The sequence below is a fragment of the Salvia splendens genome, chromosome 3 (genome assembly GCF_004379255.2).
Source record: "Salvia splendens isolate huo1 chromosome 3, SspV2, whole genome shotgun sequence".
Lineage (NCBI taxonomy): Eukaryota > Viridiplantae > Streptophyta > Magnoliopsida > Lamiales > Lamiaceae > Salvia > Salvia splendens.
This window is the reverse complement of record NC_056034.1, coordinates 31,072,490-31,095,625: the sequence shown is the minus strand read 5'-3', so window position 1 is coordinate 31,095,625 and position 23,136 is coordinate 31,072,490. Positions and strand designations below refer to the sequence as shown.

The 23,136-nt window shown below is 38.3% G+C and overlaps 1 protein-coding gene across 3 annotated transcripts; it reads left to right on the top strand.

The window, feature by feature from the left end:
• Window positions 1-2,458: 2,458 nt before the first annotated feature.
• Window positions 2,459-9,844, top strand: LOC121795656 (phospholipid-transporting ATPase 1-like). 3 transcript variants are annotated; one of them, XM_042194205.1, is made up of 9 exons: window positions 2,459-2,605; window positions 3,029-4,861; window positions 5,456-5,801; window positions 6,026-6,818; window positions 7,325-7,448; window positions 7,737-7,956; window positions 8,136-8,594; window positions 8,692-8,930; window positions 9,494-9,844. In XM_042194205.1, exons 2-8 carry the CDS (start codon window positions 3,547-3,549, stop codon window positions 8,891-8,893), a joined length of 3,459 nt encoding a protein of 1,152 aa, XP_042050139.1. In that variant the 5' UTR covers window positions 2,459-2,605; window positions 3,029-3,546; the 3' UTR covers window positions 8,894-8,930; window positions 9,494-9,844. The 3 variants fall into 3 exon arrangements, 1 of the variants encoding a protein (XP_042050139.1); XR_006049599.1 differs by having other exon boundaries at window positions 2,460-2,605; window positions 3,160-4,861; window positions 8,692-8,996; XR_006049598.1 differs by having other exon boundaries at window positions 2,460-2,605; window positions 8,692-8,996.
• The last annotated feature ends 13,292 nt before the right edge of the window (window positions 9,845-23,136 follow it).

Genomic DNA, 23,136 nt, shown 5'->3' with positions numbered 1-23,136 from the left:
GCATTCACTTGGCGCATGTCGGCATGTGCTTGGAGACGGCCGACTTCATCGTGAGGTACCCCGCTTCGTACGTTGGGGGCGGCCATGCCGTGGCTTGGACCTGCTTCAGTATCGTCGTTCGCCCAACTAGTCAGTTGTACACCTTCATCTTCGACAATCATGTTGTGCATGATAATACAGGCGTACATTATATTGGCAATGCAGTCGACATGCCACAAACGCGTTGGACCCCTAATTGCCGCCCATCGAGACTGGAGCACACCAAATGCGCGCTCCGCGTCCTTACGCGCCGACTCCTGCCGTTTAGCAAAGTAGGCCTTCCTCTCATCGGATGTGCATCTGATCGTCTTCACAAAGACGAGCCACCTAGGGTATATCCCATCCGCCAAGTAGGAGCCCATATCATGCCGGTTGTCGTTGGCGACAAAACTGATGGCCGGACCGACGCCCTGGCACTGCTCGTTGAAAAGGGGCAACGAGTTGAGGACGTTGAGGTCGTTGTTCGAACCGGCTACCCCAAAATACGCATGCCAAATCCACAGCCGATAATCAGCTACGGCCTCGAGGATCATCGTGGGTTTCTTTCCCTTGTAGCCGGTCGTGTAGAACCCCTTCCAGGCAGCAGGACAGTTTTTCCACTCCATATGCATACAATCTATGCTGCCTAACATACCCGAGAACCCATGCTTCTCCCCGTGTATCTGCATCAACTCCTGGCAGTCTTCGGGGGTAAGGCTTCGAAGGTACTGATCACGGAATATTTCAATCACGCCCTAACAGAAATACTTCATACATTCAAGGGCAGTCGTCTCACCGATGTGGAGGTACTCGTCCCACATGTCTGCCGCGCCTCAGTAGGCCAACTGCCTGATTGCCGTAGTGCACTTTTGAATAGGTGTGTGGCTAGGTCAGCCAACCGCATCCTGCCTGAAGCGGAAATACAGATATCGACGCTCCAAAGCTTCAACAATACGCTTAAACAGGGCCCTGCTCATCCTAAAACACCGCCTGAAAAGGTTGACGTTAAACCGCGGCTCCGGTGCGAAGTAGTCTTCATATAGCCGTTGATGTGCAGCTACGTGATCCCGCTCAATCACTGCTCGGCGGTGGACAACGGGGTCGAGGTCGAGGTACCGCCGGCTGCAAGGACCTCTGTAACAGCCGGTCTATCTCACGGGACATATAGGCCTCCAACGCTTCGTTCATTCGCCGTTCGTACTCCTCAGCATCCCCACCACTACCACCACTCGCGCTACTCATTTCACGTTGTTGCTCTTGTACATAAATTAAGATGGAGAGAATACTCGTTAAAACAAGTGGTGCAAATGAAAATGACGTGCAAATCGCGTATATATAGTGTTTCGAAAAAAAAAATCCGCTAGCCGATCCGGAGCCTGCAATGGCGGCCAGCGGATCGGCGAGCGCATCGCCCAGCGCTCGGATCGGCGTGCACTCACCGATTTTTTCGCCGAAATTCGACTAGCCGGTTACAATGGTTCGGCGAGCGGACCGGCTAGCGCCGGGGATCGGCTAGCCGGTCCGCTTGCCGCCATTGTGGATGCTCTAAAGGGGAAGCGGCAAGAAAGTAGAATAAGAAGAGAGAAGGGTTTTTTATTTAGTTTTTTAAGAATAATAATTTTTTATTTTTCTAAAATAATTAAATTTCGTAATTAAAATTCACAAGTGGGTCAAAATTGACTAATCTACCGTTGACCGTGTATTTTTTACGGTGTCGTCCGTTTTAGACTGAGTGCGGCCCGATTTTAAATGTGTGGGACCGAATAATTCAAGACGTAATGTCTATGACCACTATCGTAAAAATATCATATGTTTAAGACCATATTTGACTCTAAATCTGTAAATTATATTTAATTCACAGTATATTTTTGATATTTGAATAATTATAATTATGTAGTGACCGCGCATAGAAAATTTTGATTTTATTATGTGAATATGCACCATCTATTAATTTATATTTCTAGAATATTTATAAATTCACATATGTAACTATGTAAGAGTTAGTTGGAAAAAGTCGATTTCTATTATTCACATGTTCCAAACCACAACCTCTTGAAATAGTACAAAACAATATAAAAGTACATACTTATACTTTTACTTGTAATATCAAAGGGCAAAGCGAACATATGATAATCAAATTGATTTCCCATACTTATGATTGATTTGTTGGTTAATTTGTCATTTGAATTAAGTTTTGGATTCGAACAAATTTGAAAGGGAAAATATATCGGAAGCAAATATAGAAAAATAAAAATAAAAATAAAAATAAAAATAAAAATCAAGCCGTATAATCTCACTCAAATCTCAATCTAAATCGTCCCTACCAGCATTGCTTCAGTTGCAGAACAAATACACTTTCTTCACTAATTTAATTTCATTAATTCTTCCTTAAAAAAAAGAAAACGAAAAAGAAAAAGAAAAAGAAAAAGAAAAAGAAAAAGAAAAGGAGAAGTGTTGTGGATTGAGAAACAGAAGCCGATAAACAAAAGAAAGGGATCGGAGATCTGAAATCTGCCAAATTTTCGACTGCCATAATTTCGTATTCAGTGCATTCATAAATAGACGGGCCATCTCTCTGCGCTTCAAGGTCAGTCCTCTCTTTATTGTTTCCCGTCCTTTTATCTATAATTCATCTGCACGTAATGATTCCGAATTTCGTTTTTGTTTTTTCTTCCGTCTTCATTTATCTTAAATGCTGTTGCTCTTTTTCGGCGGTGATGCATTTCTAGGCCTTTACTTTCTATTTCATCACTGATTCGATTGGATTTTTGGATCTGCTACTTTTTTTTTCTCTCTCTCAAGGTAAAGCTGTGTTTTTATTTAGCACTCATGTCTACTAGGGTTTAAGGGCTTAGATTTTTGAGTGAATTGATTTTGAACTGGTATTGCCAAGTTTTCCTAATGCTCCAGTAGTAATGCATTGATTTCGCCTCCCCATTTTGTCTTGCTGATTTTCCCCGGGGATATCATCGTCTCCTCAAATCTTATCCTTTGATGACTCAATTTTCAGGTTGGGGATTGTAGGGTTTTACCGATTTTCTCCTTAAAGAAATTCGTTTTGTTTGTGTTGATGGATTCTTTATGTCTTCTGACAAGCCATTGCTGCCCAAATCTGAACAATTTTATAATCCTCAACCCCAGCTCAACATCAGCGCCTTAACTTGTCCTTGAGATTCAGCTCATTGTCATGTTTGCGCCGTGACGGATCGTTCTCTTCCTGGATTCCTGATGACACACATGATTGCAATTTGTATCATCTGAAGGAGTTCAAGAAAAACTCTGCTGCGTGAAGCTGTTTCGGGAAATTTATCACAACGCCCTGCTTTTGAGGGTGGAAGAAAGGGAGTTTTGTCATTCGACCTTTGTCAACAATGCCTCCCAAGAGCATGGAGACGCTTTGTGTCATGGAGTTGTGTAATAATGGATGTGCAGCGGAACGTTGAAATATCTGTGGCTCCATCTCACATTTCTCCTTCCTGGTAACAGGCCATTGGCAAACCTCATAGGCCTGAGAAGTTTCACTTAAACATGAAGCTTGAAGATAATACCACTCGTCATGATAACCCCAGGTTGATACATATTAATGATCCAAAGAAGACATGTGATAACTCTCATTTTTCTGGGAACGAGATCCGGACAAGCAAGTACACATTGCTTAACTTCTTACCCAAAAACCTTTTCATTCAGTTTCACAGGGTGGCTTATTTGTATTTTTTAGCCATTGCTGCTTTGAACCAGCTTCCCCCTCTTGCAGTATTTGGCAGAACAGTTTCCCTTTTCCCTCTTCTTTTTGTGCTTACTGTCACGGCTGTCAAAGATGGTTATGAGGATTGGCGAAGACACAGATCTGACAGGAATGAGAATAATAGGGAGGCACTAGTGCTACAATCAGATGGATTCCATCCCAAAAGGTGGAAAATGATTCAGGCTGGTGAGGTATTGAAGATCAGTTCTGATGAAACTATTCCTTGTGATATGGTGTTGCTAGCAACGAGTGATCCTAGTGGAATTGCCTACATTCAGACGATGAATTTGGATGGTGAATCAAACTTGAAAACAAGGTATGCTCGACAAGAAACTAATAAACTTTTTCTTGAAGGGACTATGATATCTGGTATCATCACTTGTGAGCAGCCAAACAGAAATATCTATGAGTTCATGGCTAATATGGAGCTCAATGGGAATTTCCTTCCTCTCAGCCAATCCAATATTATTCTACGTGGCTGTCAGCTGAAGAACACAGAATGGGCAGTTGGGGTTGTGGTTTATGCTGGACAGGATACAAAAGCTATGCTAAACAGTGCAATGTCCCCTTCTAAAAGAAGCAGACTGGAAACCTACATGAACCGGGAGACATTTTGGTTATCAGTTTTTCTTTTAATCATGTGCCTTGTTGTCGGCCTAGGGATGGGTTTATGGTTAAACCGCCACAAGTCTCAGCTTGATACACTGCCTTACTACCGAAAAGTTTACTTCCAAAAGGGAAATGATGGCAAGAAGTACAAGTATTATGGAATTCCTATGGAGACATTTTTCTCATTCTTGAGTTCTATCATAGTTTTCCAGATAATGATTCCGATATCCCTCTACATCACGATGGAGCTGGTGCGGTTGGGGCAATCATATTTCATGATTGGTGATCAGCACATGTACGACAGTTTGAGCAATTCTAGGTTTCAGTGCAGATCCTTGAATATTAATGAGGATTTGGGACAAATACGATATATACTCTCTGATAAGACAGGCACACTGACAGAAAACAAGATGGAATTCAAGAAAGCAAGTATCTGGGGGAAGAGTTATGGTGACTCTAAAGCTGGTTCACGGGAGATAGACGCCACAGGTATAATTTGAAAGTCTTGCTTTACTTCGATGATAATGTGAATTTATGTTGGCGTTGCCATGTGTTGCATATATTCAAGCATTATTGTATTGTTATCTATTAGGAAAAAGATCTAAGGTATTTCTATAGCTAATCAGCGAGGGTATGACACACATTCTTTTGTAATTTTACATGACTATCTTCTTAAAATCCAGTGAACTGTACTGACAAACAAGATACATGCTTTGAAAAAGACTGCAGTTTAGGTCATTATTATATCTGCAGAACAGATACCCTTCAGCAGTTCACCTGTCCTGTTTTTATATTCACACCTTATTCTTCTTTTTCCTCTCCACTTTGAGTTCCAAGAGAGCCGCAATTTAATTTTCTCGTTAATCTTATTATGATTTAAACAAATAATTTATTTCTGCACCGCTCTTTTCTTTTAAAGTTTCTTTCCACTGCACATGTTACAATAGTAGTGCTATAAGTTTTTTAAGTCCTTTGTTTTATGTGTGCATGCTCATGTTTGCATAGCTGAGATAATATCATTTATTTTTTTCTTGTCATTTTCTCTTTCATGATTTTTGTCTTACCTTGTGATAACATGTGCAGTGGAAGAGTCTATGGTGAGTGGAAGAAAATGGAAGCTTAAATCTGAAATCATCCCTGATCCTGAACTCATCAAATTATCGTACAAAGATCTGGATGGAGAAGAAAGAAGTGCTGCGTATGACTTTTTCCTGACACTTGCAGCTTGTAACACCGTGATACCCATTCTTACCGGGGGTCCTTCAAGTATTTCTGGTAGTTTATTGAGTGATGGCCAGACTTCTATAGATTATCAAGGTGAGTCTCCTGATGAACAGGCATTGGTTGCAGCAGCCTCTGCTTATGGCTATACACTTTTTGAGCGGACATCTGGGCATATAGTGATTGATGCCAATGGCGAGAAATTAAGGTAGAATGCTGACCTCATTACTTCACTTATAATCTCCTATTTTTTTTATCCCCAATAAGCTGATTTTTCTTGACAAGCGATATAATATCTGTTATTCTTCGTTTCCTCTTTTCCTGAATTCAGTATATGGATGTTTTTCATAGTCCAGTTATTTCTCATTGATAGACTCCTGTTAATCTTGAAGCTATTTTTGTGGCTTAGAGTATTTACCCTGTGCAATGCAGGTTGGATGTATTGGGTTTGCATGAGTTTGATAGCGTGCGTAAAAGAATGTCGGTTGTCATTAGATTTCCCAATGGCAGTGTTAAGGTGTTGGTGAAGGGGGCTGATACATCAATGTTCAGCATCTTAAAAAAAGATCTTCCATGTGATGATTGCATGAGACATGTAACACAAGTACATCTGAATGATTATTCATCTGAAGGTTTACGCACCCTGGTTGTTGCATCTAGGGACCTTAATGGTGAACTCCTTGCAGAGTGGCAACAAATGTACGAAGATGCGTGCACATCTTTGACTGATAGAGTTGTAAAACTACGCCAAGCTGCAGCTCTCATTGAATGCAACTTGACCCTTCTTGGAGCCACAGCTATTGAGGACAGGTTACAAGAGGGTGTGCCTGAAGCCATTGAGTCCCTGCGCCAAGCTGGAATAAAGGTGTGGGTTCTCACTGGAGATAAGCAAGAGACGGCAATATCTATTGGTCTTTCTTGCCGACTCTTGACTGCAGATATGCACCAGATCATAATCAATGGAAATTCAGAACATGAATGCAGAAAACTATTATGTGATGCCAAGGCCAAATACCATGTCAATTATGCAAGTTCCTTTGATGATACAACAAATTTGAAGAGGAAGACTGAACTTAATTTTCTTGAAATGACTTCTCAAACAAAGTGTTCCAATATGTCTCAACAGATTACAGGCGAGGAAGACAGGCCTACTTTTGGCCCGCTAGCCCTTATAATTGATGGCAACAGTCTGGTATACATATTAGAGAAAGACTTGGAATACGAGGTACACATCATTCTTTTTAATTGCTTTATTCTGATTTGCATTTTTTTAGTCTGTGTTTATTTTATACTCCCTACGTCCCTGAAAAAGTATGAACATTTGGTTCGGCACGAGTTTTAATGTATAATTGGTGAAGTAAGAGAGAAAGAGATAAGAGGTAGTGTAAGCAGTGTTAGTGTAGAGTGGGCGCCACATCATTAGTAGAGTAGTGTAATGGTATTAGTTGTAAATAAAATGATGTGTAGGGGTAATGTGTTTAACTATTCCAAAATTAGAAAGTTCATACTTTTCATGGACGGACTGATAAGGAAATAGTTCATACTTTTCAGGGACGAAGGGAGTACTATAAAATAAAACCCATTTTTTTTGTTTAGCTGTCCTGGACTAGTTTTACATTTAAGATTTTACTCAAGCATTTCTTAGCTTTATGTTTGATATCTTAATAGAAGCTTATTTGCAGTTATAATAATGAACAAGCCTCTTACTTCTTTTTTTGTTAATGTCATCAGCTGTTCAACCTCGCCACTTTGTGTAAGGTGGTGCTCTGTTGTAGGGTTGCACCCTTGCAGAAGGCTGGAATTGTGGACATGATTAAAAGCCGCACTGATGATCTTACACTAGCCATCGGTGACGGTGAGTCGGTTATATTTTGATTTCATATATCTTTGTTTTCTATCATTACATTATCTTTTCCTTGTGATCTTGGTTGCTTAGGGTTAAGCAGGTAATTGCTGCATTATGTTTTGAGTTGGGATGTAAATCTGAATTTGGTATTGTAGTACACTGATAGTCTAGTGTGACACTGTGACTCAGATACATCATGCTTCTTGTTTTCTGTCTGAACTTTATGAACTAGTACATCTTTCATAGAGCTTTATGAAAATCTCTTTTATCGTCATCCGATGAGTAATGCTTTTGCAGGGGCTAATGACGTTTCCATGATCCAAATGGCGGATGTTGGTGTTGGAATTTGTGGTCAAGAAGGGCGCCAAGCTGTGATGGCATCAGACTTTGCTATGGGCCAGTTCAGATTTTTGAAAAGATTGCTTTTGGTGCATGGACACTGGAATTATCAGCGGCTTGGCTATCTCATTCTCTACAATTTTTATCGCAATGCTGTTTTTGTGTTGATGCTTTTCTGGTACGCAGAGTATCCTTGATCTTTATGTAGTGCATAATGTTTACTTACGAAATCTGGGGCTTTCCAATTTGATATCATGAAAGGCATGTTTGTTGCATAGGAAAATCTACACACCTACGCATACTTTAACTACATATGGATCCCTGCTGACCTAGTGTTTTCTTCTATTAATTTTGCAGGTATATCTTATGTACAGCCTTTTCTACTACTTCTGCATTGACAGATTGGAGCAGTGTTTTTTACTCCGTCATATATACTTCTGTACCAACGGTTGTTGTTGGTATTCTAGACAAGGACCTAAGTCATAAGACATTACTCAAATATCCAAAGCTCTATGCAGCAGGGCACCGACAAGAGAGTTACAATATGACCCTCTTCTGGATTACAATGGTGGACACATTGTGGCAGAGCCTTGTACTCTTCTATGTACCATTGTTCACCTACAGAGAGAGCACTATTGACATATGGAGTATGGGAAGCTTATGGACAATTGCAGTTGTCATATTAGTTAATGTGCACTTGGCAATGGATATTCAGCGCTGGGTATTTGTTACTCATGCTGCTATATGGGGCTCAATTGTTGTAACATATGGCTGCATGGTGGTGCTTGATTCTATACCTGTTTTCCCTAATTATGGGTTAGTCTATATGTTGAAAATTATCATTCATCACGTATTTATAAGATGCACTAATCAGTCATCTATGGTTGACACTGAAATTGTTGTTGTTTTGCAGTACAATATACCATCTTGTAAAATCACCAGTTTACTGGATCTCCATCTTACTCATAATGGTTATAGGATTGCTCCCCCGGTTTATTTTCAAAGTTTGCCGTCAGATCTTCTGGCCCTCTGATATCCAGATTGCTAAAGAAGCTGAGATATTGAGAAAAAGGCGACCTTTTTTTGGGTCTAATGCTGATCAGGATTCAAGCTGACATGCATGCTTGCTTTTAACTTCTCGTCATTCATATGGTGAGCCTCTTCTCGAGCTTGTTGAGATGTGCCTTCCAAATGGCATTCAGGTTCTGAAATCAAACGGTATGCTCAACATTTTGTTATGGTTTTATTGACATTTTTTTTCTAAAGTTTACTCACGTAGTTTTGATGACCATTTGCCAATACAATTTTTCTTGAAACAATGGAGTGGATATATTAGGATTGTTGGGGTTAATAGTACTCCCTCCGTCCCATAGTAGATGTCACACTTTCCTTTTTAGTTTGTCCCACAAAAGATGTCACATTTCCCTTTTTGGAAAAAGCTCTCTCACATAAATACAAAAATTATATTCTCTCTCTTCATTTAACACAAAACAAAACCTCCTAAAATCCCGTGCCGTGTGACATCTTTTGTGGGACGAGGGAGTATTAGTTTATCTCCATATGACCAGAAGCATTACACTTGTTTCTACTTTTAGTGGACCCTTTCATGTTAGATTACATTTAAAAAAATTCATATATTGTTCATTCAATCTAATCCATATGCTTCAACATGCCTATTTGATATAGCTTATACAAATTCCTTTTTGATCTTGTAGAAATCTGGTGAAAGCCCACAGATAGATAGGAACCCTTTCCTGCTACATGAACTGATCGGTGACACTAAGAGGCATGGTCGTCATTCTGCTACAGAGGGGAAGCGGAGCCCAAAACTGTTAGTCGAAATAGGCTGCTGCTCGTCGATGCTTAATCTGAAGCTGTAGCATTCCAGGTAATTCTAATATGTCCATGGAAAAACGAGCATGAGATCTCCAAGGTCTGCCTTTGTATATATATAGAATCGATTAGTGTTATTATAGATAATAACTATTCTTATTCTATATATAATGCGTTTTTTAACTAACAATAGATTAGATGTATTAACGCGTGAAATGAAAATGTGCTTGCTATTTCTTCGTCTTCTTTAATGTTTTTTTATCACCTTTTCCGTGGTATTTTTAACAGAGAATATTAGGTCCCTTTAGAAAACCTTACTAGTATTAAAATTTGAATATCTTATTTAACTAGATTTAGTTTACTTTAGTGGTCGTGGAATGTGACTAAGTGCATAAATTGAAGATTTTTTTTAGGTTTCGTTCGGTATCATAGAATTGAGCCTTTCAAATTGAAATTGGAATCTTCAATTCTAAACCCCATGTTTAAAACTACAAAATTGATTTAGAATTGAATTACAATTTCAATTCGTCTCAATTCCACAATTTGAATTTATGTCAAAAGTAGATTATTGAAATTCCAAATAATATAAAATTGTGCGCACATTCACACATTGCACACATTACACACAATGCGCGCGAATACACAAACCTTTCATATCAATTACTATATCATATTTACCTAACAAAGTATTTTGAATGAAATTATAATCTAATTCCTTCAAATTCAAGTCCAGTTCCGTTTACCGAATAGACCTTGAATGAAATTCAAATCCTTGTTTGTCTTTTGCTTTACTTTCTTTTCATAAGGAATTTGTTTTATTCTTTCCGATGATTGATGAATTAGTATATACATAATTGATAATTGGGTAATTTTACATTTTTATAAATTTTAGAAAGTTTAGATAATTTTGTCATTTTTATTAGCGAATATTGCCAATTAAATCACAACTTTCGGTTGACTTCTGGTTAATTCCACATCTTACAAAGTTAGCTAAATAAATCATAGCTTATCACACTTTCGCAATTGTCCCAAAACTTTAAAAATTTTGACATTATTTAGTGACATGGCTTTTATGTGACGTTATTTAATGACATGATATTATGATGTTATATTTCTCCTTCCATCAATGAGGTACTCCCTCCGTTCCATAGTAATGGAGGCGTTTCTTTTCAGCACGGAGATTAAGAAAAATTGTGTTAGGTGAGTTAAGTAAAGGGTGAATAAAGTGGAAAATGAAAAAAGGTAGAGAGATGAAGAGAGAAAAAAGTAAGAGAGAGTAAAGTAAGTGTGGAAAAATGTGTTGACTTTTACTAAAAAGGGAAATGACTCTATTACTATGGAACGTACTAAAATGGCAAAATGACTCTATTACTATGGAACGGAGGGAGTATATTAGATTTAAAAAAACGACGTCGCTCTTGTTCCTCAACAATTTCGCCCTAATTTTCGTCGAATCTCTCCATTCTCACGCAATTCAGCCCTAATTCTCTTAAATAAACGACATTGTGTCCACATTAGAAAACACCGACTCCACGTCACCACTTAATCGCATGAAATTTTTAAGTTATGAGACAATTACGAAAGTATGATAGTTATGATTTAATTAACTAATTTTGTAAGTTGTGAAATTGATTGGTAGTCAACCGAAAGTTGTGATTTAATTGACAATTACCCTTTTATTAATTTTCAGAAGTTTAGATACTTCATTCATTTTATATTAAAATTTTGTTTTACATATATACCATATTTACCTTATTTAAGTAATACAAACATATTCCGATTGTAATCCACAAATTAAATTAAATAATTTCATTATTACTATTTTTTTCCAAGTATCCTTCTTATTATTACTACTATTAAAATATTTTTCAGTTTTAATCTACAATAATTGTAAAAAGTGATGTGGCATATTACGGTATCAATCTAAAAAAATACACGAATAATTACTAGAATATAAAAAAATTGTATCGACAAATGGTTATTAAAACTAGGGATGTCAGTGTAGCCTGCAATTCGTGGGCTGACCCAAATAGCCCGGTAAATTTAGATGGTTAGGGTTGAAAATTTCCAACTCGATAAAATTACAATCCGATTAGCCTGCACCCGATTAGCCTGCAACCCGAAATCCGATATGCTAGCCCGGTGGGTTGGTCCTAAGTGCAACTATTGTCTATTATTTCTTCATGTTTAATATATAATTTAACATTTCATTAATTATTTTTATAACATAAATAACTATAATGTTCAATTTGAAAGCATATTTCAGAAATATAGTGTTTTGTATGGTTAATATGATTTTTTAAATTTATTTATCTATTATAATAATATTAAATTGACCCTGTTTGATGAGATATTCAAAACATGGAATAAAATAGCAAGGGAAACAGTGATAGATTTCTGCCATGCAACCCTAGTTTTTTACCATCTCTGTCTAAGACTCCACCCAGCCTCCTATATTATTCTTTCAAGCGCATTCAAGGTGGCAGAAGGTAGCCACTGTTGCAGTGGTCGGATCTAGGATCCTAAAAGGGAAGGGGTTACGTCGGAAGCTATCGGAGGGGGCGTCTATGGAAAATTTATATCCGAGTCCATGGTAGCGGGTCGCCGGGAGGGGCGATCGCCCCTCCTGCCCCTCGCTGGATCCGCCACTGCACTATTGTATCATTGTCTTCCTAAAGCAGCAAGAGGTAGCCACCAAGCTTTCTTGATGTTCTTCTCTCTAGTACTTGTGATGATTTGCCACTAACCGATCGTCGCAACTTTTTATTTTTTTCCCAATCTAAGCACTTAACTTCTCGGTTGAAATTCTGTTCTTCTCTCTCGTACTGGTTGTTGGTCCATGAGATCCCCATTACTTTATCAATTGTGCATTAAAACCCGTGTCCTACTCAAAGTGCATATTCTTATGAGACGGAGTGAGTATGTCTATTAATATAATGTGATAAACATAAACTAGTTCACTTATAACTAAAGAAAGGAAATATCGCGAAGGGTAAAAGTAAATTAGAAGATATATTTCTTAATCTATTCACCATCCTCTTAACACACTATTCTTAATCTCTGTGCCGAAAAGAAATGCCTCAATTAACAAGGAACGGATGGAGTAATAAATTCAAGGGAAGCCCGTAAATTTAGATTATATAAAACATAACTAGTACTCTACTGTTAGGTTTGGTATACTGAAAAGCATCTTTCGAGCACGAATAGATACTTACTTATATACGATAAACTCTACAATACACTTTTAACCCGATTCAGTATTATTCGAGCAGTTTGCACGACAGAATCAGTATATTATTACGTTGTGCTTGCTTGTATATTTATAAGATGTTTTATAAACATTTAAATGCATATGAAGCAAACAAAGCCTAAGTCTTTTGCTTAGTAGACTAGTTGTGGGCGTCGTCCACTTTAAGGTAACATAGTCAGTTCTATGCAATGCTTTGCAAAAGAAAAAGAAGAATTTCACAACCTGGATTGGCTACCTATCGCGAAAGGTTGCAATATCAATTCGATTATTTCTAAGAGCATGTGTTATTGATTATGCATTATTTTGACTTATCAAATGGTGCGGGTTTTTCGCAACCCAATAATCCTGATATCTTGGGCAATGGTAATTAATATCTAGCGGTGCTAGGATTGCTATTATGTTGAATTGCGCGCTTATTGAGTCTGGTTTGATAATGTCCTCAAAAGGAGCTCGAAACAAGGTTATATTATTTGGAAAACTGGCCAGTTGGAATTTAATTATTCCATGAATAATAAATAAGAGTTTCTTGCTAAGTCCACTCTTGGAATAAATAAGATGTTAATTAATTAAGTCCATAACAGACATTAATTAATGGATGTTTCTATCTTAAGCGCGGGAAATAAATGACAAACAAATGGAAACCCGGAATACTTGTAATTTCGGATTTGGATGGGCAGTGCAATATTATTACTATAGTGGCTGATAATAATATTCCAATTCAAGCTTATATTAATTTGGGGTTCAATTTAATTAGATGAAAGCTAATTGGGTGTGGCCAGCATCCAAACCTCCATAGGTCTCTAATCTAGCTCATCATAAATGATACGCTCGGATTTTGCACTGTTTTAAGGCCTTTATTTGGTCCGTTTTTAATGTCAAAATCACAATTCATGTCCATATTTTGCATGTTTTTATCTGTTTTGGTATTTAGACGTGTTTTGTGAGAAATGTGCATATTTGAGCATAAAAAGATAGCTAAAAGTCGAAATTGGAAATCTGGAGCATTCGAGCCGCCCAGCGGTCCGCTGCAACCCATACAGCGCCCCCTGGGGCCCAACGACCACTGGGGTGTGCGCAGCGACCGCTCCAAGAGATCCAGAAGCTACGGGATTATTTACAGCGACCGCTGCAACATAGTGTAGCGACCGCTATCCAAGAGGCAGAGGCTACGGATCAACCCGCAGCGACCGCTGGCCAAGGTGCAGCTCATCATGGAAATTGTATGGGACCGACCCTGAAGAGTAAAATTTAAGGTGTAGTGACCGACCCCGAAGAGTAAAATTTAAGGTGCAGTGACCGACCCCGAAGAGTGCAGCGACCGACCGACCCCGAAGAGTGCAATGACCGACCCCGAAGAGTGCAGTGACCAACTGTGTAGTTCATCAAGGTCCAGCGACCGACCCCGAAGAGTAATTTTACTTCTGAATGTTTGCAGGCTTTTGAAAACTTGAAGAAAACTTTAGGAAATGCTCCCATTCTCATCACCCCCGATTGGAGTCAACCATTTGAGATCATGTGTGACACATGCGACATTGTTGTTGGTTCCGCATTGGGGCAGAAAAGAGACAAAATTTTTAGGGTCATCTATTATGCTAGTAGAACATTAGATTCTGCATAAGCTAATTACAAGACCACAAAAAGGGAGATGCTTGCTATAGTTTATTCTTTCGATAAATTTAGAGCTTATCTTGTTGGGACTAAAACTAATGTGTACACTGATCATGCAGCCATTAGGCATTTGTTTGCGAAGAAGGATGCAAAGCCCCGACTCATAAGATGGATTTTGTTGCTGCAAGAATATTATATGGAGATTCGCGATCGGAAGGGATGTGAGAATGTAGTGGCCGACCACTAGTCTCGATTGGAGTATTCGGTGGATGGAGAAGATCTATCGCGAGAAATCAACGAGGACTTCCCCGGCGAGCATCTAATATTTACCTAAGCCACTTTTCCATCGTATGCTGATTTTGTCAATTATTTAGTGGCCAAGGTACATCCTCCCGACCTTACTCCTTACGAAAAGAAGGAATTTTATAGAGATGTAAGGTCTTATGTTTGGGATGAGCCATATTTGTTCAAGAGATGTGCAGATACTATACTTAGAAGTTGTGTACCCCAAGAAGAGTGGGATGCCATAGTGGAGAGATGCCATTCGTCACCAACCTGAGGACATTTCGGTATGCAAAGGACTGTCATCAAAATTCTTCAAAGTGGTTTCTATTGGTCGACGATTTATCATGACTCCGCCAGTTTTGTGCTCCAATGCAATGAATGCCAGCGCACGTGGGGGGTATCAGAGAAGAAGGAGATGCCTATGAACACCATCATTGAGGTAGAATTGTTTGATGTATGGGGGATAGACTTTATGGACCATTCCCAAAATCGGGGGAGTATCAATACATTTTACTTGCAGTTGAATATGTTTCTCGATGGGTCTAAGCAATTCATACCAAAACTAATGACTCTAAAGTTGTGACTTCTTTTGTAAGGAAAAACATTTTTAGTAGGTTTGGTACACCCCGTGCCCTCATTAGTGATGGAGGATCTCACTTGAACAATAGGTGGCTTGACAACGTGTTGGACAAGTATGAAGTCAAGCATATGGTCACTTCTCCGTACCATCCTCAAGCTAATGGGCAGACGGATCTTGCAAATAGGGAGGTTAAGTCCATCCTACAAAAGACGGTGAGCACAAACCGAAAGGATTGGGCACTACGTTTGGACGATTCATTATGCGCATATCGCACTGCATACAAATCTCCTATAGGTATGTCTCGTTACCAATTAGTTTTGGAAAATCATGTCATTTTCCTTTTGAGTTGGAGCATTGGTTCTATTGGACAGTGAAGAAGCAAATTGGACAGTGAAGAAGCAATCAAGACTTCCAAAAGGCCGGAGAAGAAAAACGCATGTTCCTCAATGAGATGGACGAATTTCGAATGGAAGCATATGATAGCTCTCCCCAGCGACCGCTTTGGCGCGCGAAGTGGCCCGCTGGGCACTCACTGCAAACGTTATGATCGTCGCCAACGACCGCTGGATTGCAACCAGTGGCGGCTGCCCAATTGCAGTTTTCCAGCAGAATTGTTTTCATATTTTTGCTCCGTCCAGCCACTACGCGAAAAATTTAAGGTATGTTTTCTTTTTAGTAGTTTACTCATGTCCCTACCGACTCTACAAACTTATTTTACACTTTGTTGTAAATAAGTTTGAGGGGATGAAGTGGTGGACCACGAGTTTAGGTTTTCAGTTTAGGTTTTTGCTTTAGGTTTTTAGATTAAGTTTTTTTTTGTTTTAAAAACCCGAAGGTGAATCCATGTCATAAACATAACACGAAGAACTTAGAAGCACGCATGTTTAGGGACACATTAGATCGAGTTGCCAATGATATGAAGTTCTTTTCATCATTGATTAAGTATGGTTTGACGTTTTGATTTGATGGTTTGGTGAAAAGGTTCATAATTAATGAATTGCTTGTTCGCCTTGAATCATGCTTATACCTTATGAGATTTGAGCCTTAATTCTTTCTTGTGTGATTTATCTGCATGCATGTAGTTGTTTCTAGAACTTGCTCCTAGTCTGCCTAAGTTTACATAGAGTTTAAGTTGATGAAGGGGGATGTTAGACCATCTTTTCTTAGCTACTTTTATACCTAAAGTTTTCGACCCTCTCAAAATTTTCCCTTTAGAGTAAATTTTGAGCCATTAAATCTATTCTTTGAAAGTCAAATAAATGGGGACAATTCCTTGGTTAGTATATTTTTTATTATCTTTTGTAAAGGAATTGGAGAGATAAGGAGGAAATTTAGAAAAAAAGTAGTGTGCTTAATATAGAAAAGTGCAAGTTATGAAATAGTAAAATTTTAAAATGTGTGCTTGATCTAGAAAGGATACTTATGAGAAAGAAAAGAAAAGAAAAGAAAGAAAAAAAGAAAAAGAAAGAAAGGTTGTGAAGAAAAGAAAGAAAAATCAAAGGATTGGAAAGTGAGTTAGAAGTGTTTTTAACACTTGGGATAAGTGTTAGAAGTGTTTAGGGTTTTTAGAAAAGTGGAGTCATTTTAATTCTACTTAGAATATTTTTATTTTTGAGTCACTTTTTAGCCAAATATTCCTCATCTACCAAAGAGTCTACATTACAACAAAAAATAAAGACCTTTCGGACTTTTGATGCTTAATCACATCTTATAGATGAGGGATTAGAGTTTGAGCAAGCCTATGGTAAATTTTGCATGATGCATGATTTGAGTGGTTATACACATTACCTTTATACACTTTGAGAGTGAGAGATAAATCTCTTCCCATCTCTGGAAGTTTGCCACATGTGAGTGCATGATTTCAAGGTGTTCCACGAGCTAGTAATGAAAGTGCACTAATAAGCCTTGCGTGATTTGATTGCGTTAATTTATGCTTAGTCTATCTTTTTCGTAATTTTAGGCAACAAAAAGTCTAGTCCTTATGCATTCCGTAAGTTTGGGGAGTTGATACGCTCGAATTTTGCACTGTTTTTAGGCCTTTATTTGGTCCATTTTTAATGTTAAAATCACAATTCATGTCCATATTTTGCATATTTTATCTATTTTGTAATTTTGACGTGTTTTGTGAGAAATGTGCATATTTGAGCCTAAGACAGCTAAAAGTTGAAGTTGGAAATCTGGAGCATTCGAGACGCCCAGCGGTCGCTGGCTGTGTTGCAGCAGTCCAACGACTGTCGAGCCAGTAGCGGTCTGCTGCGAAGAAAGTTGTGCTGAAACGAAGAACGTGACCGTTGGGGTGTGCGCAGCGACCGCTCCAAAAGATCAAGAAGCAACGGGATGATTTCCAACGACCGTTGGAATGAAGTGTAGCGACCGCTGTTCGAGAGTCAGACACTACGGATCAACTCACAGCGACCGCTGGCCAAGGTGCAGCGGCCCGCTGGGAAAATGCGGCGCACAAAATTAACCTACTTTCTCCCCAAGATTTACCAAACTTAGCTACTTTTTACCTTATTTACTAGGGAACATTTTTAGCACTATATATACCCCCTCAAACCTCTTCATTAAGGATTTTTTTTCGTGCCAATTAATTCCAGAGCATAAATTTGAGAGTTCTTCATAGTGCAAAGGGTTGAAGAAGGAGTCAAGAGATCAAGAGCTACAAGAATTCAACCTTTGAGTTTTATTTGCTTTAGTTCTTTGATTATACAATTCCGTTTTGTATTTAATATCCATTTTGTTTTTACTTCGTTTCTTCCCTATGTTGTTGGATAATGCTTCACGTTTGAGTGACACATTCTGTGATGAATTAATATAACTTGCTACATAATCGTGAGAGGAGGTTGGCGAGTTAGGTCCACTTAGTAGACACTACAATTAGCTTCCCTTAAAACGACACTGTTAATTGAGAGTGGGGACTTTTCAAGGGTCTTAGGAGCTTTTGGGAGTTACGGATCTAGGATTGACAACCCTAGTGTTAGTAATCTACGCTTGTGCCGCATGGGCAAAACCTAGGTGACTCATTCTATCGAAGTAAAGACTGTTCTAGGGTATTGTAGTAGGAATTTGTATAACCATAACTGTGAACGCACATCCCTGGAATTCCCTAATCTCTCATATTTTATATCTGTGATTTACTTTCAATTAGTTGTTTACTTGCTTTTACTTGTTTTTATTTTCAAAAATTCCAAAATCTTTCGGTTTTCCAAATAGCGAGAGAAGCTTAGTAGAAGATAGCCAATTTGTGTTCGTTTTCCCTGTGTTCGATATCGGAGACTGACCTTTAGCTATACTATATATAATATGTATACTTGTAGGTTTGTTTAATGCTAATAAAAAGTGCATCAAGTTTTTGGTGCCGTTGTTGGTGATAACATTCACTACGTGATTGATATCTTCAAAAGGATTATTATGCTACTTTGGATTTTACGGCTTTCATTTTTTATTTTTAGTTTATTTTATTTTTAATTTAATGGATTTCTTCGCAGAGATGGAGGATCCATACATTTTCCATGATGAGAAGCAAGGAGAGTATTACGAAGAATACTAAAAAAGTCCATTTATGGACTTAAGCAAGCTTTAAGGAGTTGAAATATTTGTTTTGACAGAACAATCAAATCGTTTGTTTTGTTAGAAGCAAAGAAGACCCGTGCGCTTATAGTAAGCGTGAGAATGGAAATATTGTCTATCTTATCATATATATTGATGACATCTTGATAATGGAGAGCGATCGTTCCATGATGCAATAACTGAAAGATTGGTTGTCTAGTTCCTTCATGATGAAGGATCTGGGTGATGCTTCATACATCCTTGGGATAAAGATCTATCGAGATAGAATCAATAGGAACACATCATCTCTGTGGGATTCGACCTTTACTTCCTTTTACTAATTAATAGTATTGTGGGTTAAGGTTTTGAAAGCCCTGAGTTCCTCCGTTTGCACACTCAACAGAACAAGAACAAGTTGGTTTAAATCGAGTTGATCATTTTAAATTGTCACTGGATTCATTCACAGGTGTTTGCAGGTAAAAGCACATATCGCCCAGCTAGATCAGTTCGATACCCCGACTTGATCAGTTCACAACGACATGAGAACTCAGAAAACAACTACGAGATATACATACACTCTGCGAAATAAGAGCTTTCAATGCCCACGGTTCCGGAACGGCGGTCACGGTTCGAAACCGCCGGTTCTGATTTTTGAAATTGTCGAACTGGAACTGAACTGCGAGGATGTTTCACGGTTACTGTTACGGTTACGGTTTCGGTTTGGAACTGCTGATTTCCACCGTTTTTTATGATTTTTCACAGTTCTGAACCGCTGATTTCCGGCGGTTTTTTATGGTTCCAGCTCTGTTTCACGATTTCTCAATGGTTTTTCATGGTTCCCGTTTGGAATCACCCGGAACCGACGGTTCCAGCACGGTTTTGGTTCCGGAATTTGGAACCTGAATTGAACCACGGTTCAAAAGTGACGCTTTCGGTTCCATCTAAATCTCACGATTCCGGTTCAGAACCGTAACCTCCGGTTACGATTTCACGGTTAACCTCCTGATGGTTTTGAATCTAAAGAAAGGTCGAATGCAGTGTGCAAGCTAAAAAAAGTCCATTTATGGACTTAAGCAAGCTTCGAGGAGTTGGAATATTTGTTTTGATTGAACAATCAAATCGTTTTTTTTTTGTTAGAAGCAAAGAAGACCCTTGCGTTTATAGTAAGCGTGAGAATGGAAATGTTATCTACCTTATCATATATATTGATGATATCTTGATAATGGAGAGCAATCGTTCCATGATGCAATAACTGAAAGATTGGTTGTCTAGTTCCTTCATGATGAAGGATCTGGGTGATGCTTCATACATCCTTGGGATAAAGATCTATCGAGATAGAATCAATAGGATGTTAGGATTATCTCAATCCAAATACACAGACAAGTTGCTAAGGTGCTTCTCAATGGATAATTCCAAGAAAGGATTTATTCCTATGGGACATGGTATTGTCAAAGAAAGATTGTCCTTCTAGTGACAAAGAAATAAACAACATGAAAATGATCCCTTATGCTTCGGCTATAGGATCTACTAGGCCTGATGTGACATATGCGCTTAGCATGACAGACAGATTTCAGCAAAATCTCGGTGAAGAACACTAAAAAACTCTTAAGACTATTCTTAAGTACCTTAGACGGACTAAAGAATATTTCATAGTCTATGGTGGGCAGCCAGATTTATCAGTTACTGGGTATACTGATGCTAGCTTCCAAACAGACCATGATAGCTATAAGTCTCAGTCTGGATATGTTTTTATCCTCAATGGTTGAGCAGTGAGTTGGAATAGTTCCAAACATGGTACTACTGCCAATTCCACCACGGAAGCCGAGTATATTGCTGCATCTGAAGTTGGTTATGAAGCTATTGCTTTGTTATAGTTCATTAAAGAACTGGGTGTCTTCTGAGTGCCAGCAGTGCAATACCTTTGTACTGTGACAACACTGGTGTTGTTGCGCAAGCAAAAGAACCCGTAGCTACGAACAGAAACAAGTAAGTTCCCAGAAGATATCATCTGATCAGAGAATAAATTGGAAGAGACGATATAAAATTAGAAAGAGTACCCACTGATGAAAACTTGGTTGATCCTTTCACCAAACCGTTATGTATAGAAAAACACAATAAGCACTTTGAGAGCTTAGGTGTTAAGCATGTTGGTAGATGGCTTTGATTTAGTGGGAGTTAAGTTTTGAATGTCTTGGAAACATTTTGCATTGAGACATTGTTACTTGATCACATTCTATGACAAATTTATTTTCTATGAGTTTTGTGCACTTATTGGAATAATTGTTTTGAATGTTTGCCTTTATTCTAAATATTTGTTTCCTAGAATTATTCTTGTCATCGATAGTGTAGAGAACATAAGACGTAGAAAAACCGAATTCTCTCAGAGAGAAAGCGGCGAAAGAATATGTATGATCTGCAAGAAATTTCCTAGCTTTCTCCGTAGAACGGTTGTACTGAGGAATAGTTCCTCTATCAGATCAGAATACACGTGGATCTCGATACTAGTGGATTCACCTTGTAGGATTCGAACAATCGTACAAATAAACTACACAACAAGTAAGTATATCTAATTGATGTGTTTGCTGCTCAACTTACAAATCAATTATGAATCTAGATTTGTTATTCTTGTATGCTATTTCCGCTACGCTCATTAGCGGATTATAAGAATTCCTAACAGTTTCGTCAGGATTAGTCGGATATGGGAAACCGCCGGAATTCATTATTTGAACTTATTAGAATGAGATAGAAATGAAATGTGGAAAGAGATTGGAGTAAAAGGTGTGAGAAATGGTGTAAAAGGCGGTGTATTATAGAGTAAAAATAAGGAAATTTGTTTGCTTAGCACGTCGGGCGTGCAATCAGCGGTCGCATGCCGATTCCACACAACCGACCGCGCGCCTGACGCGTAGGGCTGGTGGGATGAGCGTGAGATCCGCGGATGCGGTGCAATAGGGACAATCCCCTTACCGATCACATCGGTCGGGAAGATCATCCACTATTCCGGTGGGCTAATGATTTGTAATGATTGAATCATTGAACATTAGACATTCAACCCGTACGAAATAGATACCCAATCCCTCTGATATTTGTAATTCAACTAATCACCTTTCTTTTTACTTTTTTGAGATTGCAAGACATGTTACGCGTGTAATAGCTCTCCACTTTTGGAGATTTTGTTTCTTGTTTCAGATTTCCATAATCTTCGGTAATAGCTCTCCACTTTTGGAGATTTTGTTTCTTGTTTCAGATTTCCATAATCTTTTACGTTTCAGGATATTTTATGACGCCACATTTATCCTCTAAGTTATTGTGAACTCGCCCATAAAATACAAAAAAAAAAAAAAATTAAGCGTGAAGAATTTGGTCAACAAAATTATGATTATTCAAGAAACTGATTTGACTATACTTCTTCATATTACAAAATAATAAATCTTAAATTTAACTTAAAAGTAATTTCGTATACTCCCTCTCCCTCTGTTCCTTGTTAATAGATGCGCTTCTTTTGGCACGAAGTTGAAGAATAGTGTGCTAAATGGATAATGAATAAAGTAAGTGAGGCGAAGAAAGAATAAAGTCACAGAGATAGTTACTTTTTGCCAAAAATAGAAATGACTCAATTAACTTAAAACTTTCCACAATAGTAAAATGATTTTATTAACATGGAAAGGAGTTAGTACTATATTACTACCGGAATAAACCGGTTCACTTAAATGGAATATAGTAGTATTACAAAATGTTTTAGTCCCGCTGATATGGAATTGGGCATCGAAAACAATATATTGGATTGTTGTGGGATGTCTATGATAATATGGAATCCATCGTAGTTATACACTAATTAAACTGGCCGTCAATAACTGGTCCTACTAATTAAGAGGTTAATATTGATTTAACCTGAATAACTGAAAATTACGTAGTTGTAAACGACAACATTTGCGGTGGTTTTGAGGATCTTATTTCATGAAATTTCCAGGCAGTTTCCTATTTTTTTTTCAATTGGCTAACAACTACTTAGGGGAGGCGGTGTTTTGAGGATCTTCCATAGTACTATGATTGAGGAGCTAATAAAAATTATGATATCAAAATTACACACTAAATGTTGTCCCCAGATCGCAGTGTCTCTCCAACTCCAACTCCAACTCCAACTCCAACTCCAGACATGCTAGTCTTTTGTGATGAGTTGTATTCATAGTAACCAGATTAAGATTTAGAACACATGGTTTTGTGGGGTAGTGTTATCATGTTAGTCTAACAAA